Genomic DNA, 27977 nt, shown 5'->3' on the forward strand with positions numbered 1-27977 from the left:
ATGGAGGCCGCGTGGAAGGCCCTGCTGCTGGCCGCCGTGGCCACCTTGGCCACCGCTCAGTCCCTGAGCTTCGAGGAGGCTTTGGCCGGCACCATCGCCACCTACAACAAAGAGTCCAACTCGGACAATCTCTTCCGGCTCCACAGACTGCAGCTCCAGGAAGGGACTGTGAGTCCTGGGCCGGGGAAGGGGATGGGAGGGGAATTTGTAGAGGGAACGTGGGATCAGGCTCCGAAGCAGTGAGGCATAGTGGACAGAGCCCGGGGCTGGGAGTCAGGGAAGCAGCGTAGCTCAGTGGAAAGAGCACAGGCTTTGGAGTCCGAGGTCATGGGTTCACATCCCGGCTCTGCCAATTGCCAGCTGGGTGACTTTGGGCAAGTCACTTCACTTCTCTGGGCTTCAATTCCCTCATCTGGAAAATGGGGATGAAGACTGTGAGCCCCCCGTGGGACAATCTGATCACCTTGTAACCTCCCCAGCGCTTAGAACAGTGTGTTGCACACAGTAAGCGCTTAATAAATGCTATTATTATTATTATTATTATTAGAGGGACGTGGGTTCTAATCCCAGCTCCGCCCCTTGTCCGCTGCATAACCTGGACCAAGTAACTTCACTTCTCCGTACCTCAGTAAAATGAGGATGTTGCCGACTTGTACTTCCCAAGCGCTTAGTATGGTGCTCTGCACACAGTCAGTGCTCACTAAATACGATTGAATGAATGAATGAATAAAGACTGAGCCCCCCGAGAGACGGGGACTGTGTCCAACCCAATTTGCTCATATCCACCCCAGCGCTCAGTACAGCTTCTGGCACATAGTTAGTGCCTAACAAATAGTATTAGTATTACTAACGAAGATATAGCAGGGGTGTGTAGCAATGTCGGGAGGAAACAGTTGAATTTCAATTCATCCCCAGAGTAACAGCGCCAACATCTTCCCCGTGAACTTCACCATCCACGAGACCGTGTGCAGTAAGAAGGAGGAGACGCGCCCCTTGGACCAGTGTGACTTCAAGGAGGGCGGGGTGAGGACTCTCTGAGGCTGGGCTGGGGGCTTCTGCCTTCTGATGCCACCCACGGGGCCAGGATGACCGGGGGTGGGTGGGTGAGGGAGCATTCTGGCCCCCCACACCGTGGCCCAACTGAACTCCTATAGCCAAAACTCCAGCCTGGCTTAGTGGATAAAGCCCAAGCCAGGGAATCAAAGGACCCGGGTTCTAATCCCATCTCCGCCATGTGTCTGCTGGGTGACCTTGAGTTAGTCACTTCCTTTCTCTGGGCCACAGTTTCCTGATCTGTAAAAAGAGGATTAAGATTGTAAGCCCCATGTGGGAGAGGGATTGTGTCCAACATGATTAACTTTTATCTGCCCCAGCCCTTAGAGCAGTGCCTGGCCCATAATAAGCACTTAATAAGTACCATTATTATTATTATTATGGAGGTGTAAGAATCGGGGTGTGGAGTGGGACGGTGGGGGCTGCCGGGGACCCCTGGGTTCTCAGACCTTCCCTCGCGGCCTCTCCCCAGTCTCCTCTAGACCGTAAGCTGGTTGTGGGCAGGGAATGTGCCTGTTTATTGTTCTACTGTACCCTCCCAAGTGCTTAATGCCGACTTGTACTTCCCAAGTGCTTAGGACAGTGCTCTGCACACAGTAAGCGCTCAATAAATACGATTGATTGATTAATGCAGTGCTCTGTACACATTAAGCGCTCAGTAAATACAATTAACTGACTGACTGATTCCCTCAGCTGGTGAGAGAATGTTCGGGCACCATCTCCATGGACAAAGACGATCCCTCGGTTAACGTCACTTGCAATGGGGTAAGTGTCCCCTCCACTTGGGCACGGTCTGGGACCACTTCCCCGGGCTCTGGGTCTCACTGGGTGGTGGACTCAAGGGCGTTTACAGTCTAGAGGGATTCTATCTATCATCTATCTGTCTAACTACCATCTATCTATCTATCTGGAGAGAACCGTGTCCAACTTGATTTGCTTGTATCCACCCCAGGGCTTGGTATAGTGCCAGGCACACCGTAAGTGCCAAACAAATACCACAACTATCTATCCATAATCTCAATAATAATGGTATTTATTAAGCACTTACTACGTGCCAGGCGCTGTACCAAGGGAGATGGATAGGAGCCCCTCCTCCCCGCCCCACAGCACTTGCGTATTTATTATTATTATTATTCTATTTATTTTACTAATGATGTGCATATATCTATAATTCTATTCATTTATATTGAGGCTATCGATGCCCGTCTACTTGTTTTGTTTTGTTGTCTGTCTCCCCGCTTCTAGACTGTGAGCCCGTTGTTGGGTAGGGATTGTCTCTATTTGTTGCCAATCGTACTTTCCAAGTGCTTAGAACAGTGATCTGCACACAGTAAGCGCTCAATAAATACGATTGAATGACCGAATGAATGAATTTGACCTTTTCTCCATCACTCAGTCACCTCCTCCCAGGGCCCTCTTTTTTTCCTCTCCCAATTGTATTTGTTAAGCACTTACTGTATTTAATTCATTCATTCATAGCTCATAGCACTTAGTACAGTGCTCTGCACACAGTAAGCGCTCAATAAATACGATTGATTGATTCATTCATTCAGCCATTTTTATTGAGCATTTTACCATGTGCAAAGCACTATACTAAGCGCTATGAGCCAAGCACAGCCTGGGGTGCCTGGGCCAATTAAGCCTTAATTCCATTAAGCCCTGGGGTTAATGGAAGATTAACAGACAGACCAACAGGACAGACAGATGGACAGAACAGAGAGACAGAAAGACAGGTAATAATAATAATAATAACAATAATAATGGCATTTATTAAGCGCTTGCTATGTGCAAAGCACTGTTCTAAGTGCTGGTAGATAGATAGATGGACAGAGAGATAGATACATGAGATAAGGACTGTGTCCAACCGATTTTCCTTGTTCTCACTCTAGCGTTTAGTAGAGTGCCTGGCACATAGTAAGTGCTTAATAAATACTATTAATATTATTTTTATCAGTAGGGAATTGGGGTATTTGTTAAGCACTTACTGCATGCTAGGCACACTGGGGTGGATCAGCGCTTAGAACAGTGCTTTGCACATAGTAAGTGCTTAACAAATGCCATCATTATTTATTATTATTATACAAGCAAACTGGGTTGGACACAGATTTATCTATATAGATAAATAGATAGATAGAGGCCCTCTAGACTGTAAGCTCGCTGTGGGCAAAGATAGAGTTTCCCAACTCCGTTATATTGTCTTCTGCTTGAACTCTGCTTCCCTTCATTCCATTCATTCAATCGCATTTATTGAGTGCTTACTGTGTGCAGAGCACTGTACTAAGCCCCTGTACAACAATAAAGACACATTCCCTGCCCACAACGAGCTTACAGTCTCACTTGACTGGGTCCAAGGCAGGGCGGGATCCCGCCGGTTTGGGACTCCCCGGGAAGGTTCACCCGCCCGGGACCTCATAAGCCACGTCTCTGTTTCCTCCTCAGCCTGTCCGGACCAAGAGGCGTTTTGGAAGGTTCTTCAAAAAAGTCAAGAATGCCCTGAAGAAGGGAATTAAAAAAATCGGCCGTGGGATTCAGAAACTGAGCGAGAAGATTGGAGGGCTGAACTTGAAATTCCAGGTGCCCTTACCTCAGGGCTAAGCCACAGGCCACTCGGTCAAGTCGGGACTGGCCATTTCTCCGGTTTGCCCGGCCCTGGCTTCCCTTCGAGCAGGAGGAGCGGCCTTGCTCCCTGCCTAACGAGAATCCTCCATCCCCTTTGGCTAATGAACTCTCGGCCAATAAAGTTCTCTCGTTATCCATTTCCAGTGTCATCTCTGCTCCCCCTTTCCTCCATCCTCCCTCACCATCCGGGACCCATTTCCCTCCTCCCACTCACCTCCACAGCCCCAGGACCCACAAGAAGCAGTGTGGCTTAGCGAAAAGAGCCCGGGCTTGGGGGTCAGAGGTCGTGGGTTCTAATCCCTGCTTCGCCACATCAGCAGTGTGACTTTGGGCAAGTCACTTCACTTCTCTGTGCCTCAGTTACCTCATCTGGAAAATGGGGATGAAGACTGTGAGCCCCATGTGGGACAAACTGATCACCTTGTATCTAATCAAGCACTTACAGTGCTCGGCACATGGTAAGCACTTAGCAAATACCATTCTCATTATTATTATTGATACAACAGAGTTGGTATATACGTTCTCTGCCCACAACGAGAATAGATGGAGAATGGAAACGGCCTCCTTGGCACATAGTAAGCACTTAGCAAATATCATTCTCATTATTATTATTGATACAACAGAGTTGGTATATACGTTCTCTGCCCACAACGAGAATAGATGGAGAAAGGAAACGGCCTGCTTGGCACATAGTAAGCACTTAGCAAATATCATTCTCATTATTATTATTGATACAACAGAGTTGGTATATACGTTCTCTGCCCACAACGAGAATAGATGGAGAAAGGAAACGGCCTGCTTGGCACATAGTAAGCACTTAGCAAATATCATTCTCATTATTATTATTGATACAACAGAGTTGGTATATACGTTCTCTGCCCACAACGAGAATAGATGGAGAAAGGAAACGGCCTGCTCTCCTTCAGGTAGCAACACAGGAAATGTAACAGGTCTGAGCAGGAAATCTAGCAGGTCAGAGCATCCGAGGCAAAGACCAGCTGCTCCCAAGGACTCAGTTGCCCGAGAGGTAACCCCGTTTCCTCCACCCTGGTGTCCAGTTCACGGACAAGTGCATTCATTCATTCATTCAATCGTATTTATTGAGCGCTTACTGTATGCCGAGCACTGTACTAAGCGCTTGGGAAGTACAAATTGGCAACATATAGAGACGGCCCCTACCCAGCAACGGGCTCACGGTCTAGAAGGGGGAGACAGACAACAAGACAAAACATGTGGACAGTTGTCGAGTCGTCAGAATAAACAGAAATAAAGCTGGATGCACATCATTAACACAATAAATAGAACAGTAGATATGTACAAGTAAAATAAATAGAGTAAGAAATCCGTACAAACATCTATACGGGTGCTGTGGGGAGGGGAAGGAGGTAGGGCGGGGGGGTGGGGAGGAGGAGAAGAAAAAGGGGACTCAGTCTGGGAAGGCCTCCTGGAGGAGGTGAGCTCTCAGTAGGGTTTGAAGGGAGGAAGAGAGCTAGCTTGGTGGATGGGCAGAGGGAGGGCATCCCGGGCCAGGGGGAAGACGTGGGCCGGGGGTCGATGGCGGGATGGGAGAGAACGAGGTACGGTGAGGAGGTGAGCGGCAGAGGAGCGGAGGGTGCGGGCTGGGCTGGAGAAGGAGAGAAGGGAGGTGAGGGAGGAGGGGGCCAAGGGATGGACAGCCTCAAAGTCGAGGGTGAGGAGTTTCTGCTTGATGCGTAGGTTGACTGGCAGCCACCGGAGATTTTTGAGGAGGGAGTGACATGCCCAGAGTGTTTCTGCACAGAGATGATCCGGGCAGCAACCGTGAAGTATAGACTGAAGTGGGGAGAGACAGGAGGATGGGAGATCAGAGAGGAGGCTGATGCAATGCTGAGGGGAGGGCAGGAAAAGGAAACCAGGGGATAGTCAGGAAACTTCCTTTGGGCCAAGGCGGGCATTTTCAAACCATTTCTCCACCTTCCCTTCTCCCAATTGCATCCCACCCTGCAGAGCTTTCCCCAATCTACCCCCCTCCCCCCGCAGTGCTGCCAGGTGTTGAAAGCTGGAGGGGGAAAAGAAATTCAGGAAGCCCCCAGCTCCCCTGCAGTGCACAATTCCCTTTTCTCAACGTCCGTCCGGAATGAACAGGAGGCGGCACATTTTTATAATAATTGTGGTATTTGTTAATCACTGATTGTGTGCCAGGCACTGTGCTAAGCGCTGGGGTACCTACAATCTAATTGGGTTGGAAACAGTCCCAGTCCCATATGGGTCTCACGTGGCTTAGTGGAAAGAGCGGGGGCTTGGGTATCAGAGGTCAAGGGTTCTAATCCCGGCTCCGCCACTTATGAGCTGTGTGACTTTGGGCAAGTCACTTAACTTTTCTGTGCCTCAGTTCCCTCCTCTGCAAAATGGAGATTAAGACTGTGAGCCCACTAAAATTATAGTCAGTTATACGATTTTACCTTCACTACTATTTCTTGTACTTCCCAAGCACTTAGTACAGTGCTCTGCACACAATAAGCGCTCAATTCATTCATTCATTCATTCAATCGTATTTATTGAGCGCTCAACTCATTCATTCATTCATTCAATTGTATTTATTGAGCACTCCATTCATTCGGTCATTCATTCATTCAATCGTATTTATTGAGCGCTCCATTCATTCATTCATTCATTCAATCGTATTTTTTGAGCGCTCCATTCATTCATTCAATCGTATTTATTGAGCACTCCATTCATTCATTCAATCGTATTTATTGAGCGCTCCATTCATTCATTCATTCAATCGTATTTATTGAGCGCTCCATTCATTCATTCATTCAATCGTATTTATCGAGCGCTTACTGTGTGCAGAGCACAGGACTAAGCGCTTGGGAAGTACAAGTTGGCAACATCTAGAGACGGGCCCTACCCAACAGCGGGCTCACGGTCTAAAAGGGGGAAACGGACAACAAAACAAAGCACATTAACAAAATAAAATAAGTAGAATAAATATGTACAAGTAAAATAGAGTAATAAATATGTGCAAACATATATAGTCACTTCACTTCTCTGTGCCTCAGTTCCCTCATCTGTAAAATGGGGATTTAAGACTGTGAGCCCCACGTGGGACAACCTCATCTCCTTGTATCCCCCCCAGCGCTTAGAACAGTGCTCTGCACATAGTAAGTGCTTAACAAATACCAACATTATTATTATATAGACATATATACGGGTGCTGTGGGGAGGGGAAAGAGGTAAGGATTGAATGAATGAATGAATGAATGTACAACTAAAATAAATAACTAGAGTAATAAATACGTCATCAATCAATACGATTGGATAAATGATTTATTACTCTATTTATTATTACTCTATTTATTTATTTATCTTACTTGTACATATCTATTCTATTTATTTTATTTTGTTAGTATGTTTGGTTTTGTTCTCTGTCTCCCCCTGCTAGACTGTGAGCCCACTCTTGGGTAAGGACTGTCTCTATATGTTGCCAACTTGGACTTCCCAAGCGCTTAGTCCAGTTCTCTGCACCCAGTAAGCGCTCAATAAATACGATTGATTGATTGATTGATGATGATTATTATCACAGCGTTTCTGTCGGAAAGCAGAGACCCGCCCCCACCCCCTGCATTCTCTCCTCTCACCACCAGAGGGAGCGCTTCTCCATTCATTCCCCACCGGGATTATCCCAGGATCATCCAGGGAGAGAAACGGGATTTGGGGGATGCAGAAGGGGATCAGCAAGAGGAAGGCCGGGAATAAAACACGAAACAGGCAGGGGGCACCCGGATTCGAACCGGGGACCTCTTGATCTGCAGTCAAATGCTCTACCCCTGAGCTATGCCCCCTGGCACGCAAACCAGGCCCCACAATAGATGCTAATATCTGTGTCTGACGCTGACGTTGCTGACACAGTGCGCCCTAATTACCCCTTTCCTTTCCCTCTTGCCCCTCCACCCCCCTAAATTATATATCTATATACAATGTATCATTATTTATTATATAACATATAATGTCATATTACATATGTAGTATATTATAATCCTATGATATGATATTATTTATTATATAATATATAATGTCATCCTATGTATGTAGCATTTTAATATGCAATGCATTATTATTTATTATATGAAATATAATGTCATATTACACATATAGTATATTATAATCCTATTATATGGTATTATTTATTATATGATATATAATGCTATATTATGTATATAGCATATGTGTATACAATACATTATTATTTATTATATAATATGTAATGTCATATTAAATATATAGTATATTAAAATCCTATGATATGATATTATTTATTATATAATATATGATGTCCTATTACATATGCAGTATATTTATATACAATATATTATGCAATATATTATTATTTATTACGTAATATATAATGTCCTATTACATGTATAGTATATTATAATCCTATGACGTGATATTATTTATTATATGGTATATGATGCCATATTGCGTATATAGCATATGTATATACAATACATTGTTATTTATTATATGATATATAATGTCATTTTACATATATAGTATATTATAATCCTATGATATGATATTATTTATCATATAATATATAATGTCATATTACATATGTAGTGTGTTTATATACGATAGATTATTATTTATTATATAATATATAATGTCATATTACATATATGGTATATTATAATCCTATGATATGATATTATTTATTATATAATATATAATGTCATATTACATATGTGGCATATTTATATACAATGTATTCTTATTTGTTATATAATATATAACATCATATTACATGTATAGCATATTATAATCCTATGATACAATATTATTGACATGTAACGTCATATTACATATATAGTATATTTATATACAATATATCATTATTTATTATATAATATATTACATATATAGTATATTATAATCCTATGATATGACATATCGTATCAATATAATTTATATAATATAGATTATTAATGATATATGATGTTATGTATCGTATATAGTATAATATATAATTAGTATGTATTATACTAATATATAATGCATACTAATTATAGTAATCCAATTATATTAATTTTATTATATTTGTATGATATAGTATAAATATAATGATAATATGACCATGTTATAATACATTATATAATGTGCATAATATGTAATAATATAATATAATATATGACATAGTATAATATGGTGTAATATAATGTAATGTAAAATAATATGACCGTATGATATAATATATTATATAATATATTGTATATTATATAATTGTATATTATGTGATATATCATATAATTGCATATTATATAATATTGTATATTATATAATTGTATACTATATACTTGTATATTATGTAACATTGTATATTACATCATATAATTAATTGGGTTGATATAATTAATATTATCACACACTCACGAGCCAAGAGTTGGGGCTGCTTCTCCAGGTTCCATTAGCATTTCTCTCAACTGTCCCAGGCCAGAGTAGAGAGCAGGGCCTTTGGGAGGAAGGGGTCACCCTGAATCATCATCATCATCAATCGTATTTATTGAGCGCTTACTATGTGCAGAGCACTGGACTAAGCGCTTGGGAAGTACAAATTGGCAACATATAGAGACAGTCCCTACCCAACAGTGGGCTCACAGTCTAAAAGGGGGAGACAGAGAACAAAACCAAACATAGTAACAAAATAAAATAAATAGAATAGATATGTACAAATAAAATAAATAAATAGAGTAAAAAATGTGTACAAACATATATACATATATACAGGTGCTGTGGGGAAGGGAAGGAGGTAAGATGAGGGGGATGGAGAGGGGGACGAGGGGGAGAGGAAGGAAGGGGCGCAGTCTGGGAAGGCCTCCTGAATGGCTGCTGGACCCTCGGGGGGACAGAGGAGAAGACTAAAACGTTCTCCCTCTTCATAATAATAATAATGATGGTATTTGTTAAGCGCTTACTATGGGCAAAGCACTTCATATCAGACAGGTAATTGTTCTCCCCCACTTCAAAGCCTTATTGAAGGCCCTTCTCCTCCAAGAAGCCTTCCCTGAATAAGCCCTCCTCTCCTCTTCACCAATCATTCCCTTCTGCGCCCCTCTTACTTGCTTCTTCACTCATCCCCCCTCCCATCCCCACAGCCCAAATAAATCTTTTATTTAATTTATTGGTATTAATGTCCGTCTCCCCCTCTAGACTGTGAGCTCACTGTGGGCGGGAATGTGTCTGTCTGTTGCCATATTATACTCTCTCAAGCGCTTAGTACAGTGCTTTGTACACAGTAAGTGCTCAATAAATATGATTGAATGAATTAATTAATGAGAAGACGGAGGTGGGGGGGCCGGGACCTAAACCTGTTTGAACCACAATGACAAGTCCACCTGAGAAAAGTTAGAGCCCAGACACCCACTCTCCCTCCATCTTTGACTGTGAGCCCTTGAAGGAAGTTGAATATTTCTCATCTGATTGTCTTACACCTAATACTAATAATTGTGGCATTTGTTGAGCACTTCTTATGAGTCAAACACTGTAGTAGATACAAGATACTTGGGATGGATGCAGTCGCTGTCCCACCTGGGGCTCATGTTTTAAGTAGGAGGGAGAATAGGAGGTGCTTAAGAAATATTATTATTATTATTATTATTATTATTTAGAGCACAGGCCTGAGAGTCAGAAGTCACGGGTTCTAATCCCTACTCTCTCACTTGTCTGCTGTGGGACTTTGGGCAAGTTACTTCTCTGCGCCTCAGTTACCTCATCTATAAAATGGGGATTGAGACTGCAAGCCCCACGTGGGTCCAACCGATTTGCTTGTACCTACCCCAGCGCTTTGTACAGTGCCTGGCACATATTCAGCGCTCAGAACAGTGCTTGACACATAGTAAGCGCTTAACAAATACGTGGCTTAGTGGACAGAGCAAGGGCTTGGGAGTCGGAGGTTGGGGGTTCTAATCCCTGCACCACCACTTATCAGCTGTGTGACTTTGGGCAAGTCACTTCATCATCATCATCATCAATCGTATTTATTGAGCGCTTACTATGTGCAGAGCACTGTACTAAGCGCTTGGGAAGTACAAATTGGCAATATATAGAGACAGTCCCTACCCAACAGTGGGCTCACAGTCTAAAAGGTGTCTTCACCTTCACCTTCACCGTCTTCACTTCTTTGGGTCTCAGTTACGTCCTCTCTAAAATGGGGATTAAGACTGTGAGCCCCATGTGGGACAACGTGATTACCTTGTATCTACCCCAGCGCTTAGAACAGTGCTTGGCACATAGTAAGTGCTTAACAAATACTATCATTAAATACCATCATTATTATTATTATAATTATTCTTCTAGACTGTGAGCCCACTGTTGGGTAGGGACTGTCTCTATATGTTGCCAACTTGTACTTCCCAAGCGCTTAGTACAGTGCTCTGCACACAGTAAGCACTCAATAAATACGATTGTTTGATTAATCCTAGGGCGAATACAAGTGGGCTTACATTCCCTCCTCTAGCCACTAGACAGAACAACTAAGCCCCACCTGGACAGTTCCCAAACCGTCCCTAAACCATCCTAGGAAAGGGATTTAGGAGTGAAGAAGAAAATTTCCAAAAAGTAGTGGAGCAAAATGTCAACAAAGCAGGGGGCACCCAGATTTGAACCGGGGACCTCTTGATCTGCAGTCAAATGCTCTACCTCTGAGCTATACCCCCCAATGCCTGAAGTGTCACAGTAGGTGCTAATAAATGTCTCTGATGCTGTCATTGCTGCCATAATGACCCTTATTATTATTATTATTATTAAGTGCCATCGTCATTTCCAAATCATAGCGACTCCATGGATGTACCCTCTCCAGAACGTTCTGTCCTCTGCCATAATCCGCAACCTTTCTAATGGTTCTTCCTTTATCATTGTTACGGTCTGCCTATTCCATGTTTTCCCTAGGCTTTTCCTAGCATTAGTGTCTTCTCCAGAGAACTAGTCCTCCTGATTATGTGTCCAAAATATGCTAATTTATCCCCTTTTCCCCTCGAAGAAGCACCTGACGCTGTCCCAGCCCCCTCCGGCCTCCAGACCACCTCTTCCCTCAGCTGTCCCAAGCCCCCAGACTGTGTCACCCCACTGAGACAGAGAACAAGCATTTTTTGGGAAAAGGGACTCGCTGGGTGCGTACTGGACCCTGCGGAGATGGAGGAAAAGCCTGGGGAACTGGAACCATTTGAAAAATCCATCAGAGACAGAATTGGAGCCCAAAGCAGAGCCCTCCTCTCTTTCCCTTTTAGATTGTGAGCCTTCAAGGCTCGGTGAAGGCATCTCACCTGATGATCCTAGCACGGTACTTGGCACACACAATCAGAAATTTCTAAATACCATCATCTTCATCAGGTGGGAACCAGGACGGAGTGAAAGCAATGTGCTCCTGTTGTGGGGAGGAGAATTCGGTGCTGCCCTAGGGATGTCAGGCCTGGGCCCTAAAGATGTGGTCCGGAGGGTGATAACTCTTGCTGTCTTCCATAAAGGGTCATTTGCTGTTGATGTCTGGGACAGAGAGGGAGAGCGGAGCTGGGATTTGGGAGTGGCAGGGAGTGGTAGAGCTGGGAAGGGAACATTGACCCAGGCTCCGGGAGGACTAAAACAGGAGCCAAGCAGGGGGCACCCGGATTTGAACCGGGGACCTCTTGATCTGCAGTCAAATGCTCTACCCCTGAGCTATGCCCCCGGCACACAAGGGAGCCTCCACAGAAGATGCTAATAAATGTCGACATTGCTGACACAGTGAGCCCTAATTACCCCTTTTTCCCCTTGGAGAAGGACCTGACTCTGCCCCCGCCCCCTCAAAATCCCCACACCCTTCAGATGCCCTGCTGGGCCTGGAGCCGGAGCAGAGAACAAGCACTTCCCCGGGAAGGGGCTATGCTGGGGGGGTGCTGGCCCCTGGGAGGACAGAGGAGAGCCGGAGGGACCGGGACCAGTTGGAAAATATGTCAGGAGACAGGACAGAGCCCAGGGGAGAGTTCAGCAGTGAGTTCAGATCCCTGCTCTCCCTCGCTCTTAGACTGTGAGTCCACAAGGCTTGGTGAAGGGATCTCAGGCCTTAGCACACAACTAAATACCATCATCTTCATCAGGAGGAAGTAAAAGCCTTACACTTCTCTTGGGGGAGGAAAATCCTGCGCTGCCCTGGAGGCCTGTCTGGGATGTCCGGCCTGGGCCCAGATGGCCGGTGAAGGTAATGCCACAGAGGGTGACAACTCTGCCATCTTCCAGGAGGGTGAGATGCTGTCAGTGTCAGGGACCGAGAGGAGGACACTAATCTGATTTCCACGGGGAGACCAGAGCTGGGACTGGCACTGGGATTTGGTGGGGGCAGGTAGTGGCAGAGCTGGGAAGGATGTGAGCCTGTCTTTTAGACTGTACACCCGTTGTTGGGTAGGGACCATCTCTACATGTACTTCCCAAGTGCTTAGAACAGTGCTCTGCACACAGTAAGTGCTCAATAAATACGATTGAATGAATGACTAAAAAACAAAGTAGGCAGGGGGCACCCGGATTCGAACCGGGGACCTCTTGATCTGCAGTCAAATGCTCTACCCCTGAGCTATGCCCCCTTGCCACACTAAGTGCCCTAATTAGCTCCTTTTCCCCACACAGCCACACCTGGTACTGATGCATTTCATCAGCTCCTCCCTGTTCCTTCTCCAGCTCCTCTCCTTCCTCAGTCAGTCATCAGTCAGCTGGTATAGGGTGAGCAGAGCACCCACAGGGTCGGAGGACAGTGCCCAGTGCCTGGGCATCAGATATCATCCCTGTCCTCCAGGAGCCCACAGCTTCATAGAGATGAGAGGGGGACATAAACCTCCTCCCCTCCACACATAGCCATGGCAAGGATGAGGGAGAGTTCACGGGGAGGGATTTCTTTCCCTCTCAGCTTCCCCAACCAGCCCATGGAGGGTGTGGGCTTCCAAGGGACAGCAGGGTCCCAGTCAGGGCTCTTACCCCCCCAGCTTCTGAATCTCCCACCCCAATCCACCTTCTCTCCCTCCCAGGATCCCACCCAGTTGGGACCGTTCCCAAGACAGGACTTGAGGGCTGAGTTTTGTCAACCACTGGAGGCCTGTGCTACTCTTTGTGAGAAAGAAATTGGGGCCGTGGAAACTAAAATGTGAAGTAGACAGGGGGCACCCGGATTTGAACCGGGGACCTCTTGATCTGCAGTCAAATGCTCTACCCCTGAGCTATGCCCCCTGGCACACAAGGTAGCCTCCACAGAGGGTACTAATAAATGTCTCTGATGTCGATGTTGTTGACACAGTGAGCTCTATTTATCCCCTTTTCCCTTTGGAGAGGGACCTGACTCGGTCCCGGCCCCCTCCCAAATCCCCACGCCCCTCAGATGCCCCGGGCCCCCCAGCCCTGTCACCCCAGCCGGGGCTGGAGCCAGAGCAGAGAACAAGCACTTCCCGGGGAAGGGGCCATGCTGGGTGGGTGCTGGCCCGTGGGAGGATGGAGGAGAAACTGAGGGGACTGGGACCAGTTGGAAAATATGTCAGAAGACAGAACAGAACCCAGGGGAGAGCTCAGCATTGAATCCAGATCCCTGCTCTCCCTCCCTCTTAGCCTGTGAGTCCACAAGCTTGGTGAAGGGGTCTCACCTGATTATTCCAGGCCTTAGCACACAACTAAATACCATCATCTTCATCAGTAGGGAGCCCAGGAGGGAGTAAAAGCATTACACTCCTCTTTGGGGGAGGAAAATCCTGTGCTGCCCCAGGAGACCTTACTGGGATGTCTGGCCTGGGCCCAGAGGGCTGGTGAAGGCAAATGTCACAGAGGGTGACAACTCTGCCATCTTCCAGGAGGGTCCATTGCTGTCAGTGTTTGGGACCGAGAGGAGGACAACAACCTGATTTCCGCAGGGGAGACCAGAGCTGGGACTGGCACTGGGATTTGGTGGGGGTAGGTAGTGGTAGAGCTGGGAAGGGTGTAAACCCATCTTCTAGACTGTGAACCTGTTGTTGGGTAGGGACCGTCTCTACATGTTGCCGACATGTACTTGCCAAGTGCTTAGAACAGTGCTCTGCACTCAATAAATATGATTGAATGAATGACTAAAATGTGAAGTAGACAGGGGGCACCCGGATTTGAAACGGGGACCTCTTGATCTGCAGTCAAATGCTCTACCCCTGAGCTATGCCCCCTTGCCACACCAAACACCCCAATTAGCTCCTTTTCCCCACGCAGCCACACCTGGTACTGATGCATTTTATAAGCTTCTCCCAGCTCCTCCCCAGCTCTCTTTCCTCAGTCAGTCAGTCATCAGTCAGCTGGCCTGGGGTGAGCAGAACACCCACAGGGTCGGAGGACAGTGCCCACTGCCCGGGCATTGGATACCATCTCTGTCCTCCAGGAGCCCACAGCTTCATAGAGATGAGAGGGGGACATAAACCTCCTCCCCTCCCCACACAGCCACGGGAAGGATGAGGGAGAGTTCATGGGGAGAGACTTCCTTCCCTCCCAGCTTCCCAAACCAGGCCAGGGAGGATGTGGGCTTCCCAGGGACAGCAGGGTCCCAGCCAGAGCTCCTGTTCCCCCAACTCCCTGAATTTCCCACCCCAATCCACCTTCTCTCCCTCCCAGGATCCCACCCAGTTGGGGCTGATCCCAAGAGGAGAAACAGGACTTGAGGGCTGAGTGTTGTCAACTACTGGAGGCCTGTGCTGCTCCTGGTGAGAGAGAAATTGGGGCCGTGGAAACTAAAATGTGAAGTAGAGAGGGGGCACCCGGATTTGAACCGGGGACCTCTTGATCTGCAGTCAAATGCTCTACCCCTGAGCTATGCCCCCTGGCACACAAGGGAGTTGCCACAGAAGGTGCTAATAAATGTTTTTGACGCCGACATTGCTGACAAAGTGAACCCTAATAACACCCTTTTCCCCTTGGAGAAGATCCTGACTCTGCCTCCGCCCACTCCAAATCCCCACGCCCCTCAGGTGCCCATGGCCCCCCTACCCTGTCACCATAGCCCGAGCTGGAGCCAGTGCAGAGAACAAGCACTTCCCGGAGAAGGGGCCACGCTGAGTGGATGATGGCCCCTGGGAGGATGGAGGAGAAACTGGGGGGACTGGGACCAGTTGAAAAATATGTCAGAAGACAGGACAGAGCCCAGGGAAGAGCTCAGCATTGAATCCAGATCGCTGCTCTCCCTCCCTCTTAGACTGTGAGTCCACAAGTCTTAGTGAAGGGGTCTCACCTGATGATTCCAGGCCTTAGCAAACAACTAAATACCATCATCTTCATCAGGGGGGAGTAAAAGCATTACACTCCTAATTGGGGGAGGAAAATCCTGTGCTGCCCCAGGGACCTGACTGGGATATCCAGCCTGGGCCCAGAGGGCCGGTGAAGGCAGTGCCGCAGAGGGTGACTACTCTGCCGTCTTCCAGGAGGGTCAGTTGCTGTCAGTGTTTGAGACTGAGAGGAGGATGCTAACCTGCTTTCCATGGGGAGACCAGAGCTGGGACTGGCACTGGGATTTGGTGGGGGCAGGTAGTGGCAGAGCTGGGAAGGATGTGAGCCCCTATTCTAGACTGTACACCCATTGTTGGGTAGGGACCGTCTCTACATGTTGCTGACTTGTACTTCCCAAGCGCTTAGTACAGTGCTCTTCACACAGTAAGCGCTCAGTGAATACGATTAAATGAATGACTAAAACGTGAAGTAGGCAGGGGGCACCCGGATTCGAACCGGGGACCTCTTGATCTGCAGTCAAATGCTCTACCCCTGAGCTATGCCCCCTTGCCACACTAAGTGCCATAATGAGCTCCTTTTCCCCACGCAGCCACACCTGGTACTGATGCATTTCATCAGCTCCTCCCTGTTCCTTCTCCAGTTCCTCTCCTTCCTCAGTCAGTCATCAGTCAGCTGGTATAGGGTGAGCAGAGCACCCACAGGGTCGGAGGACAGTGTCCAGTGCCTGGGCATCGGATACCATCCCTGTCCTCCAAGAGCCCACAGCTTCATAGAGATGAGAGGGGGACATAAACCTCCTCCCCTCCACACGCAGCCATGGCAAGGATGAGGGACAGTTCATGGGGAGGGGTTTCCTTCCCTCCCTGCTTCCCAGGGACAGCAGGGTTCCAGCCAGAGACAGTGCCAGGGCTCCTGACCCCCCAGCTCCCTGAATTTCCCACCCCAATCCATCTTCTCTTCCTCCCAGGATCCCACCCAGTTGGGGCTGATTCCAAGATGGGACTTGAGAGCTGAGTTTTGTCAACCACTGGAGGCCTGTGCTGCCCTTGGTGAGAGAGAAATTGGGGCCATGGGAACTAAAATGTGAAGTAGACAGGGGGCACGCAGATTTGAACCGGGGACCTCTTGATCTGCAGTCAATGCTCCCTGAGCATTTGCCCCTGAGCTATGCCCCCTGGCACACAAGGGAGCTTCCACAGAAGGTACTAATAAATGTCTCTGAATGTTGTTGACACAGTGTCACCCATAGTCCTGGGATGGGGGGAGAGGGAGAGAGAGAGACCGAGGATGGAAAGCCTGAGTTTTACATAAAATTTATTCCGCGAGGTAAATTGAATTATTTAGTTAAGTGCAATGGATTGAGCTTCCCTTTCGGAAGGAGTGTAATCAATTAGCAATATTGGAGCTTCCCTAACAGGAGGAACACAATCATGTGTGGTTGATTGATTACCTTGTATCTATCCCAGGGCTTAGAACAGTGCTTGGCACGTAATAAGCACTTAACAAATACTATCATTATTATTATTGTTGTTAATAAAACATATAGGGGTCAGAATCTACTTCTTGAGAGTTTGAGAGTCTATTAATGAGAGCTTGAGTCTCAGGCCTCATACCCCTTGGGTGGAAACATCTGATATAAATGGGAGCTATCGGAGGATATGTTATATTGTTGTACCCTCCTGAGCACTTAGTACAATGCTCTGCCCACAGTAAGTGTCCAATAAATATGATTGACTGACTGAGAAGGGTAAGGGGAGAGGGACCCAAACCAGTTGACTATACTTCATCATCCCCCCTGGAGCTTCAGGGAATAGTGGACATAAATAAGAAGGAAGCTCAGACTGAGCCCCCACCTTCCTCTCCCGCTCCCCATCCCCCCGCCTTACCTCCTTCCCCTCCCCACAGCACCTGTATATATGTTTGTACAGATTTATTACTCTATTTATTTTACTTGTACATATTTACTATTCTATTCATTTTATTAATATGTTTAGTTTTGTTCTCTGTCTCCCCCTTCTACACTGTGAGCCCGTTGTTGGGTAGGGACCGTCTCTATATGTTGCCAACTTGTACTTCAAGTACTTAATACAGTGCTCTCCACACAGTAAGCGCTCAATAAATATGATTGAATGAATGAATATGTTGATTGTGCATGGGTGAGGTGGCTAGCTCTCATCCATGTTCACTTCCCACTCGGGAAAAATCCACTTACTTTCTCACATGGGAGGAATTCATTATATTCCCCACACACATGGTAGGTGGCTAACTAGCTCTCACCATGTTTTCCCCCTACATTGGAGGAATCCACTCATGATTCCCATCAGCAGCGGGGCACCTGGGTCCCACCCACGAGACACTCACCCATTCTGCGGCCCTTGCCTCAGTGTGTTGGTTGTGGTTGCAGAGTGGGCATCTGGTCTTCTGGGCAGAGAAAGACACGTGGGCTGCTGCTGCGTGTCTTGGTGTTCAGACCCCAAAGGTCAGAGGCCACAGGTATTTATCACCTGTGTCTTAGGCCATTCCAGGTTCCGGCCTCAGTCTACCCAATCACTGCCCTCCCCCCTCCTCCATACCTAATTTGATTGGCACAGGGGGCGAGGGACACCGCCTGTATTCCCGGCTTGGGCTGTCAATCTAGCAGATTTGGTCATGGGGGAGGTATCCCACCCTCACTTCCAAGTTCTGCCTGCTGGCTCAGGTGTTCATGAGATAGCTTTTGATCTTGAGATGGCCGGTACCCCAGGGTCACCTTGGGACACACAGTGAGCCCTAATTACCCCCTTTTCCCTTGGAGAAGGTCCTGACTCTGCCCCTGCCCACTCCAAATCCCCATGCCCCTCAGATGCCCCGGGTCCCCCAAACCTGGTCACCCCGGCCTGCCAAGGCTGGAGCCGGAGCAGAGAACAAGCACTTCCTGGGGAAGGGGCTATGCTGGGGGTGGGGGGGTGCTGGCCCCTGGGAGGACAGAGGAGAAACTGGGGGGACTGGGACCAGTTGGAAAATATGTCAGGAGACAGGATAGAGCCCAGGGGAGAGCTCAGCAGTGAATCCAGATCCCTGCTCTCCCTCCCTCTTAGACTGTGAGTCCACAAGGCCTGGTGAAGGGGTCTCACCAGATTATTCCAGGCCTTAGCACACAACTAAATACCAACATCTTCATCAGGAGGGAATAAAAGCATTACACTCCTATTTGGGGGAGGAAAATCCTGTGCTGCCCCGGAGGCCTGTCTGGGATGTCCGGCCTGGGCCCAGAGGGCCGGTGAAGGCAATGCCACAGAGGGTGACAACTCTGCCATCTTCCAGGAGGGTCAGTTGCTATCAGGGTCAGGGACCGAGAGGAGGACGCTAACCTGATCTCCACGGGGAGACCAGAGCTGGGACTGACACTGGGATTTGGTGGGGGCAGGTAGTGGCAGAGCTGGGAAGGGTGTGAGCCCATCTTTGAGACTGTAAACCCATTGTTGGGTAGGGACCGTCTCTAAACGTTGCCAACTTGTACTTCCTAAGCACTTAGTACAGTGCTTTGCACACAGTAAGTGCTCAATAAATATGATTGAATGAATGACTAAAACATGAAGTAGGCAGAGGGTACCCGGATTCAAACCGGGGACCTCTTTATCTGCAGTCAAATGCTCTACCCCTGAGCTATGCCAGCTGGCCACACCAAGTGCCCTAATTAGCTCCTTTTCCCCACGCAGCCACACCTGGTACTGATGCATTTCATCAGCTCCTCCCTGTTCCTTCTCCAGCTCTCTTTCCTCAGTCAATCAGTCAGTCAGCTGGTATGGGGTGAGCGGAGCACCCACAGGGTTGAAGAACAGTGCCCAGTGCCTGGGCATCCGATACCATCCCTGTCCTCCAGGAGCCCACAGCTTCACAGAGATGAGAGGGAGACATTAACCTCCTCCCCTCCCCACAGAGCCATGGGAAGGATGAGGGAGAGTTCATGGGGAGGGGCTTCCTTCCCTTCCAGCTTCCCCAACCAGGCCAGAAAGCGTGTGGGCTTCCAAGGGACAGCAGGGTCCCAGCCAGGGCTCCTGCTCCCTCAGCTGCTGAATTACCCACCCCAATTCACCTTTTCTCCCTCCCAGGATCCCACCCAGTTGGGGCTGATCCCCAGAGGAGAATCAGGACTTGAGGGCTGAGTTTCGTCAACCACTGGAAGCCTGTGTTGCCCTTTGTGAGGGAGAAACTGTAGCCGTGGGAACTAAAATGTGAAGTAGACAGGGGGCACCCGGATTTGAACCGGGGACCTCTTGATCTGCAGTCAAATGCTCTACCCCTGAGCTATGCCCCCTGGTACACAAGGGTGCTGCCACAGAAGATGCTCATAAATGTCTCTAATGCTAAAGTTGCTGACACAATGAGCTCTAATTACCCCCTACCACCTTGGAAAGCATCTAAAGCCACCCTGGCAGAGTACTGTACTAAGTGCTTGGGAAAGTACTATATAAGAGTTGGAATACAATTTCCCTACCCATAACGAGCTTACAGTCCTGTCTCCTGACATTTTCCAACTGGTCCCAGTCCCCCTAGTTTCTCCTTTATCCTCCCAGTGTCCAACACCCACACAGCATGGCCCCTTTCCCAGGAAGTGCTTGTTCTCTGCTCCGGCTTCAGCCCCAGCCGGGGTGACTGAGCAGGAGGGCCCGGGGCAGCTGAAGGGAGTGGGGGTTTGGAGGGGGCTGGGGCAGAATCAGGTCCTTCTCCAAGGGGAAAATGGGGTAATTAGGACTCACTGTGTCATTCATTCATTCATTCATTCAATCATATTTATTGAGCGCTTACTGTGTGCAGAGCACTGTACTAAGTGCTTGGGAAGTCCAAGTTAGCAACATACTTTTAGACTGTGAGCCCACTGTTGGGTAGGGACTGCCTCTATATGTTGCCAATTTGTACTTCCCAAGCGCTTAGTACAGTGCTCTGCACACAGTAAGCACTCAATAAATACGATTGATGATGATGATGATGATAAAGAGACGGTCCCTACCCAACAGCGGGGAGACAGAGAACAAAACATATTAACAAAATAAAATAAATAGAATAAATACGTACAAGTAAAATAGAGTAATAAATATGTACAAACATATATACATATATACAGGTGCTGTGGGGAGGGGAAGGAGGTAAGGCGGGGGGGGATAGGGAAGGGGAGGAGGGAGAGAGGAAGGAAGGGGTTCAGTCTGGGAAGGCTTCCTGGAGGAGGTGAGCTCTCAGTAGGGCTTTGAAGGGAGAAAGAGAGCTAGCTTGGTGGATGTGCAGAGGCAGGGCATTCCAGGCCAGGGGGAGGACTTGGGCCGGGATGTGGGATGTGTCAGCAACTTCAGCGTCACAGACATTTATTAGCACCTACTGTGAAGGTTACAGTATGGGCCAGGGGGCATAGCTCAGGGGTAGAGCATTTGACTGCAGATCAAGAGGTCCCCGGTTCAAATCCGGGTGCCCCCTGCCAGATTTCCATTTTAGTTCCCTCGGCCCCCAATTCCAATCAGTAGGGGTCAGCTGAGGCCTCCAGTGGTTGACAAAAGCTCATCCCCAAGTCCTGTTTCTCCTCTTGGAATGGGCCTGGCCAGGTGGGATTCTGAGAGGGAGGGTGGGCTGGGGTGGAAAATTGAGAGAGCTGGGAGGGAGGGGGCAGAAGCGCTGTCGCTGTCTGGGACCCTGCCATCCCTGGGAAACCCACACCCTCCCTGACCTGGTTGAAGGAAAGGAAGTCCCTCCCCATGAACTCTTCCTCATCATTCCCATGGCTGTGTGTGTGTGTCCCTGTGAGTCCATCTTAACTTTACAAGGCTGTGGGATCCTGGAGAACAAGGATGGTATCTGATGCCCAGGCATCGGGGGCTCTCCTTTAGCCCCGTGGATGCTCTGTTCATCCCATACCAGCTGACTGACTGACTGACTGAGGAAAGAGACCTGGAGGAGGATCAGGGAGAAATCAATGAGATGCATCCGTACCAGGTGTGGCTGTGTGCGGAAAAGGAGCTAATTAGGGCACCTGGTGTGGCAAGGGGGCATAGCTCAGGGGTAGAGCATTTGACTGCAGATCAAGAGGTCCCCGGTTCAAATCCGGGTGCCCCCTGTGTGTCTTACATTTTAGTCCTCCCCTGAGCTTGGGTCAGTGTTTCCTTCCCAGCTGTGCCACCTTCAGTCCCTCTTCCCCTCCACCCACAAAGACCAGTGCCAGGCCCAGCTCTGGTCTCCCCATGGAATATCCAGGGCCAACCTCTCAGTCTCAGACACCGACAGCAAATGACCCTCGTGGAAGATGGCAGAGTAATGGGCCTCCAGATCACGGCCTTCGCCGGCTGCCTGGGCCCAGGCCAGACGTCCCAGACAGGCCTCTTGGGCAGCACCAAATTCTCCTCCCCCAAAGAGGACTGTAAGGCTTCCACTCCCTCCTGATGTAGATGATGACATTTTGTGCTAATCCTTGGTAATTAGGTCAGATACCATCACAAATCCTCGAGAGCTTGCAGTCTAAGAAGGAGAGGGAGGAGGGATCTGGGCTCCTAGACTCACTGCTGGGCTCTGCCCTGGGCTCCATCCTGTCTCTGACAGATTTCCCACCTGGTCCCGATCCCCCTGGCTTCTCCTCCATCCTCCCAGGGTCCGGCACCCACCCAGCGTGGCCCCTTCACCTGGAGAAGCAGCGTGGCTCAGTGGAAAGAGCTCTGGCCTGGGAGTCGGAGGTCATGGGTTCTAATCCTGGCTCTGCCACTTGTCAGCTGGGTGACTTTGGGGAAGTTGCTTCACTTCTCTGTGCCTCAGTTCCCTCATCTGTAAAGTGGGGATGAAGACTGTGGGTTTCACGGGGGACAACCTGATTACCTTGTATCCATCCCAGTGCTAGAACAGTGCTTGGCATGTAGTAAGCACTTAACAAATACCATCATCATTAATTAATTAAATGCTTGTTCTCTGCTCTAACTCCAGGCCGGGGTGACTGGGTTGGGGGGACTGGGGCAGCAGAGGGGAGTCGAGGTCTTGGGGCTGGACAGGGTGGTCGCAATCAGGTGCTTCTCCATGGAGAAAAGGGGCTAATTAGGGCTCAATGTGTCAGCACCGTCAGTGTCAGAGACATTTATTAGTACCTACTGTAAAGGCTACAGTGTGTGCCAGGGGGCATAGCTCAGGGGTAGAGCATTTGACTGCAGATCAAGAGGTCCCTGGTTCAAATCCGGGTGCCCCCTGCCTGGTTTCCATTTTAGTTCCCACGGCCCCCAGATTCCTCTCACTACAGACTGGCATGGGCCTCCACTTGTTGACAACAGCTCAGTCCCCAAATCCTGTTTCTCCTCTTGGAACCAGGCCCATCCAGGTGGAATTCCAGGAGGGGGAAAGGTGGGTCAGAGTGGGAAATTCAGGGAACTGGGGCCGGGGTGGTTCAGCGCTTGCCCTGGGCACTGTCTATGGCTGGGCCCCTGCCACCCCTGGGGAAGCCCACACCCTCCATGACCCCATGAGTTGGAGGGAAGGAAGACCCTCCCTTTATCTTTCCCATGGCTCTGTGTGTGGGTATCCATCTCATCTCTACAAAGTTGTTGGCTCCAGGAAGGCAAGGATGGTATCTGATGCCCGGGCAGTGGGCACTATCTTCTGGCCCTGTGGGTGACTGACTGACTGAGGAAAAAGAGCTGGAGAAAGAACAGGGAAAAGCTCATGAGATGCATCAGTAGCAGGGGTGGCTGTGTGCAGAAAAGGAGCTAATTAGTGTACTTGGTGTGGTAAGGGGGCATAGCTCAGGGGTAGAGCATTTGACTGCAGATCAAGAGGTCCCCGGTTCAAATCCGGGTGCCCCCTGTGTGTCTTACATTTTAGTCCTCCCCTGAGCTAGGGTCAGTGTTCCCTTCCCAGCTCTGCCACCTTCAGTCCCTCTTCCCCTCCACCGCCAAAGACCAGTGCCAGGCCCAGCTCTGGTCTCCCCATGGAATACCCAGGGCCATCCTCTCAGTCTCAGACACTGACAGCAAATGACCCTCGTGGAAGACGGCAGAGTAATGGGCCTCCAGATCACGGCCTTAGCCGGCTGTCTGGGCCCAGGCCAGACATCCCAGACAGGCCTCTGGGGCAGCCCCAAATTCTCCTCCCCCAAAGAGCAGTGTAAGGCTTCCACTCCCTCCTGATGTAGATGATGGCATTTAGTGCTAATCCTTGGTTAATTAGGTCAGATACCATCACAAATCCTCGAGGGCTTGCAGTCTAAGAAGGAGGGAGAGGAGGGATCTGGGCTCCTAGACTCACTGCTGGGCTCTGCCCTGGGCTCCATCCTGTCTCTGACAGATTTCCCACCTGGTCCCGGTCCCCCCGGCTTCCCCTCCATCCTCCCAGTGTCCGGCACCCACCCAGCATGGCCCCTTCACCTGGAGAAGCAGCGTGGCTCAGTGCAAAGAGCCCTGGCCTGGGAGTCGGAGGTCATGGGTTCTAATCCCGGCTCTGCCACTTGTCAGCTGGGTGACTTTGGGCAAGTCGCTTCACTTCTTTGTGCCTCAGTTCCCTCATCTGTAAAGTGGGGATGAAGACTGTGAGCTTCACAGGGGACAACCTGATTACACTGTATCCATCCCAGTGCTTAGAACAGTGCTTGGCACATAGTAAGCGCTTAACAAATACCATGATCATTAATTAATTAAATGCTTGTTCTCTGCTCTGGCTCCAGGCCGGGGTGACAGGGTTGGGGGGACTGGGGCAGCTGAGGGGAGTCGAGGTCTGGGGGCCGGACGGGTTGGTGGCAATCAGGTGCTTCTCCATGGAGAAAAGGGGGTAATTAGGGCTCAATGCGTCAGCACCGTCAGTGTCAGAGACATTTATTAGTACCTACAGTAAAGGCTACAGTGTGTGCCAGGGGGCATAGCTCAGTGGTAGAGCATTTGACTGCAGATCAAGAGGTCCCCGGTTCAAATCCGGGTGCCCCCTGCCTGGTTTCCATTTTAGTTCCCACGGCCCCCAGATTCCTCTCACTACAGGCTGGCACGGGCCTCCACTTGTTGACAACAGCTCAGTCCCCAAATCCTGTTTCTCCTCTTGGAACCAGCCCCATCCAGGTGGAATTCCGGGAGGGGGAAAGGTGGGTGGGAGAGGGAAATTCAGGGAACTGGGGCCGGGGTGGTTCAGCGCTTGCCCTGGTCACTGTCTATGGCTGGGCCCCTGCCGTCCCTGGGGAAGTCCACACCCTCCATGACCCCATGAGTTGGAGGGAAGGAAGACCCTCCCTTTATCTTTCCCATGGCTCTGTGTGTGTGTATTCATCTCATCTCTACAAAGTTGTTGGCTCCAGGAAGGCAAGGATGGTATCTGATGCCTGGGCAGTGGGCACTATCCTCTGGCCCAGTAGGTGACTGACTGACTGAGGAAAGAGAGCTGGAGAAAGAACAGGGAGAAGCTCATGAGATGCATCAGTAGCAGGCGTGGCTGTGTGCAGAAAAGGAGCTAATTAGTGTGCTTGGTGTGCCAAGGGGGTATAGCTCAGGGGTAGAGCATTTGACTGCAGATCAAGAGGTTCCCGGTTCAAATCCGGGTGCCCCCTGTGTGTCTTACATTTTAGCTCTCCCCTAAGCTTGGGTCAGTGTTCCCTTCCCAGCTGTGCCACCTTCAGTCCCTCTTCCCCTCCACCTCCAAAAACCAGTACCAGGCCCAGCTCTGGTCTCCCCATAGAATACCCAGGGCCATCCTCTCGATCTCAGACACTGACAGCAAATGACCCTCATGGAAGACGGCAGAGTAATGGGCCTCCAGATTACGGCCTTCGCCGGCTGTCTGGGCCCAGGTTGGACGTCCCAGAAAGGCCTCTGGGACAGCACCAAATTCTCCTCCCCCCGAAGAGGAGGGTAAGGCTTCCACTCAATCAATCAATCAATAGTATTTATTGAGCACTTACTGTGTGCAGAGCACTGTACTAAGCGCTTGGGAAGCACTCCCTCCTGATGTAGATGATGGCATTTAGTGTTAATCCTTGGGTAATTAGGTCAGATACCATCACAAATCCTCGAGAGCTTGCAGTCTAAGAAGGAGGGAGAGGAGGGATCTGGGCTCCTAGACTCACTGCTGGGCTCTGCCCTGGGCTCCATCCTGTCTCTGACAGATTTCCCACCTGGTCCCGATCCCCCCGGCTTCCCCTCCATCCTCCCAGTGTCTAGCACCCACCCAGCGTGGCCCTTCACCTGGAGAAGCAGCGTGGCTCAGTGGAAATAGCCCTGGCCTGGGAGTCGGAGGTCATGGGTTCTAATCCTGGCTCTGCCACTTGTCAGCTGGGTGACTTTGGGCTAGTCGCTTCACTTCTCTGTGCCTCAGTTCCCTCATCTGTAAAGTGGAGATGGAGACTGTGAGCTTCATGGGGGACAACCTGATTACCTTGTATCCATCCCAGTGCTTAGAACAGTCCTTGGCATGTAGTAAGGGCTTAACAAATACCATCATCATTAATTAATTAAATGCTTGTTCTCTGCTCTAACTCCAGGCCGGGGTGACAGGGTTGGGGGGACTGGGGCAGCTGAGGGGAGTCGAGGTCTGGGGGCCAGACGGGTTGGTGGCAATCAGGCGCTTCTCCATGGAGAAAAGGGGGTAATTAGGGCTCAATGCGTCAGCACTGTCAGTGTCAGAGACATTTATTAGTACCTACTGTAAAGGCTACAATGTGTGCCAGGGGGCATAGCTCAGTGGTAGAGCATTTGACTGCAGATCAAGAGGTCCCCGGTTCAAATCCGGGTGCCCCCTGCCTGGTTTCCATTTTAGTTCCCACGGCCCCCAAATTCCTCTCACTACAGGCTGGCACAGGCCTCCACTTGTTGACAACAGCTCAGTCCCCAAATCCTGTTTCTCCTCTTGGAACCAGCCCCATCCAGGTGGAATTCCGGGAGGGGGAAAGGTGGGTCAGAGTGGGACATTCAGGGAGCTGGGGCCGGGGTGGTTCAGTGCTTGCCCTGGTCACTGTCTATGGCTGGGCCCCTGCCACCCCTGGGGAAGCCCACACCCTCCATGACCCCATGAGCTGGAGGGAAGGAAGACCCTCCCTTTATCTTTCCCATGGCTCTGTGTGTGAGTATCCATCTCATCTCTACAAAGTTGTTGGCTCCAGGAAGGCAAGGATGGTATCTGATGCCCGGGCAGTGGGCACTATCCTCTGGCCCTGTAGGTGACTGACTGACTGAGGAAAGAGAGCTGGAGAAAGAACAGGGAAAAGCTCATAAGATGCAGCAGTAGCAGGCATGGCTGTGTGCAGAAAAGGAGCTAATTAGTATGCTTGGTGTGGCAAGGGGGCATAGCTCAGGGGTAGAGCATTTGACTGCAGATCAAGAGGTCCCCGGTTCAAATCCGGGTGCCCCCTGTGTGTCTTACATTTTAGTCCTCCCCTGAGCTTGGGTCAGTGTTCCCTTCCCAGCTCTGCCACCTTCAGTCCCTCTTCCCCTCCACCACCAAAGACCAGTGCCAGGCCCAGCTCTGGTCTCCCCATGGAATACCCAGGGCCATCCTCTCAGTCTCAGACACTGACTGCAAATGATCCTCGTGGAAGACGGCAGAGCAATGGGCCTCCAGATCACAGCCTTTGCCGGCTGTCTGGGCCCAGGCCAGACATCCCAGACAGGCCTCTGGGGCAGCCCCAAATTCTCCTCCCCCAAAGAGGACTGTAAGGCTTCCACTCCCTCCTGATGTAGATGATGGCATTTAGTGCTAATCCTTGGTAATTAGGTCAGATATCATCACAAATCCTGGAGAGCTTGCAGTCTAAGAAGAAGGGGGAGGAGGGATCTGGGCTCCTAGACTCACTGCTGGGCTCTGCCCTGTGCTCCATCCTGTCTCTGACAGATTTCCCACCTGGTCCCAGTTCCCCCATCTTCTCCTCCATCCTCCCAGGGTCTGGCACCCACCCAGCTTGACCCCTTCCCCTGGAGAAGCAGCCTGGCTCAGTGGAAAGAGCCCTGGGCTGGGAGCCGGAGGTCATGGGTTCTAATCCTGGCTCTGCCACTTGTCAGCTGGGTGACTTTGGGCAAGTCACTTCACTTCTCTGTGCCTCAGTTCCCTCATCTGTAAAGTGGAGATGAAGACTGTGAGCTTCACAGGGGACAGCCTGATTACCTTGT

General features: G+C 49.6%; 1 protein-coding gene and 17 non-coding genes across 18 annotated transcripts; 9 read left to right on the forward strand and 9 right to left on the reverse strand.

Moving 5' to 3' along the window:
* Nucleotides 1–3667, forward strand: LOC119936172 (cathelicidin antimicrobial peptide-like). Its single transcript, XM_038755632.1, has 4 exons — nt 1–168; nt 916–1023; nt 1747–1818; nt 3493–3667. Exons 1-4 carry the CDS (start codon nt 1–3, stop codon nt 3646–3648), a joined length of 504 nt encoding a protein of 167 aa, XP_038611560.1. The 3' UTR covers nt 3649–3667.
* A 3757-nt stretch (nt 3668–7424) lies between these two features.
* On the reverse strand, nt 7425–7496 carry TRNAC-GCA. The gene has a single exon. It is a non-coding gene; the product is annotated as a tRNA-Cys (tRNA).
* A 3798-nt stretch (nt 7497–11294) lies between these two features.
* Nucleotides 11295–11366, reverse strand: TRNAC-GCA. Its single transcript has one exon. It is a non-coding gene; the product is annotated as a tRNA-Cys (tRNA).
* A 935-nt stretch (nt 11367–12301) lies between these two features.
* On the reverse strand, nt 12302–12373 carry TRNAC-GCA. Its single transcript has one exon. It is a non-coding gene; the product is annotated as a tRNA-Cys (tRNA).
* An 817-nt stretch (nt 12374–13190) lies between these two features.
* Nucleotides 13191–13262, reverse strand: TRNAC-GCA. Its single transcript has one exon. It is a non-coding gene; the product is annotated as a tRNA-Cys (tRNA).
* A 565-nt stretch (nt 13263–13827) lies between these two features.
* Nucleotides 13828–13899, reverse strand: TRNAC-GCA. Its single transcript has one exon. It is a non-coding gene; the product is annotated as a tRNA-Cys (tRNA).
* Nucleotides 13900–14780: 881 nt separating this feature from the next.
* TRNAC-GCA lies at nt 14781–14852 on the reverse strand. The gene has a single exon. It is a non-coding gene; the product is annotated as a tRNA-Cys (tRNA).
* Nucleotides 14853–15425: 573 nt separating this feature from the next.
* Nucleotides 15426–15497, reverse strand: TRNAC-GCA. Its single transcript has one exon. It is a non-coding gene; the product is annotated as a tRNA-Cys (tRNA).
* An 877-nt stretch (nt 15498–16374) lies between these two features.
* Nucleotides 16375–16446, reverse strand: TRNAC-GCA. Its single transcript has one exon. It is a non-coding gene; the product is annotated as a tRNA-Cys (tRNA).
* Nucleotides 16447–20125: 3679 nt separating this feature from the next.
* On the reverse strand, nt 20126–20197 carry TRNAC-GCA. Its single transcript has one exon. It is a non-coding gene; the product is annotated as a tRNA-Cys (tRNA).
* A 1079-nt stretch (nt 20198–21276) lies between these two features.
* Nucleotides 21277–21348, forward strand: TRNAC-GCA. The gene has a single exon. It is a non-coding gene; the product is annotated as a tRNA-Cys (tRNA).
* A 562-nt stretch (nt 21349–21910) lies between these two features.
* Nucleotides 21911–21982, forward strand: TRNAC-GCA. Its single transcript has one exon. It is a non-coding gene; the product is annotated as a tRNA-Cys (tRNA).
* Nucleotides 21983–23021: 1039 nt separating this feature from the next.
* Nucleotides 23022–23093, forward strand: TRNAC-GCA. Its single transcript has one exon. It is a non-coding gene; the product is annotated as a tRNA-Cys (tRNA).
* Nucleotides 23094–23631: 538 nt separating this feature from the next.
* TRNAC-GCA lies at nt 23632–23703 on the forward strand. Its single transcript has one exon. It is a non-coding gene; the product is annotated as a tRNA-Cys (tRNA).
* Nucleotides 23704–24744: 1041 nt separating this feature from the next.
* On the forward strand, nt 24745–24816 carry TRNAC-GCA. Its single transcript has one exon. It is a non-coding gene; the product is annotated as a tRNA-Cys (tRNA).
* Nucleotides 24817–25354: 538 nt separating this feature from the next.
* TRNAC-GCA lies at nt 25355–25426 on the forward strand. Its single transcript has one exon. It is a non-coding gene; the product is annotated as a tRNA-Cys (tRNA).
* A 1115-nt stretch (nt 25427–26541) lies between these two features.
* Nucleotides 26542–26613, forward strand: TRNAC-GCA. Its single transcript has one exon. It is a non-coding gene; the product is annotated as a tRNA-Cys (tRNA).
* A 538-nt stretch (nt 26614–27151) lies between these two features.
* On the forward strand, nt 27152–27223 carry TRNAC-GCA. Its single transcript has one exon. It is a non-coding gene; the product is annotated as a tRNA-Cys (tRNA).
* Nucleotides 27224–27977: the final 754 nt, after the last annotated feature.

Source organism: Tachyglossus aculeatus, chromosome 13, assembly GCF_015852505.1.
Source record: "Tachyglossus aculeatus isolate mTacAcu1 chromosome 13, mTacAcu1.pri, whole genome shotgun sequence".
Taxonomy (NCBI): domain Eukaryota; kingdom Metazoa; phylum Chordata; class Mammalia; order Monotremata; family Tachyglossidae; genus Tachyglossus; species Tachyglossus aculeatus.

What these genes read in the sequence shown, in the direction of transcription:
- LOC119936172 (XM_038755632.1), top strand. Translation starts at nt 1, where the DNA reads ATGGAGGCCGCGTGGAAGGCCCTGCTGCTGGCCGCCGTGGCCACCTTG. An exon ending in GTGACTTCAAGGAGGGCGGG is followed by an intron (nt 1,024 to 1,746) that starts GTGAGGACTCTC and finishes TGATTCCCTCAG; the next exon opens with CTGGTGAGAGAATGTTCGGG. An exon ending in TTAACGTCACTTGCAATGGG is followed by an intron (nt 1,819 to 3,492) that starts GTAAGTGTCCCC and finishes TTTCCTCCTCAG; the next exon opens with CCTGTCCGGACCAAGAGGCG.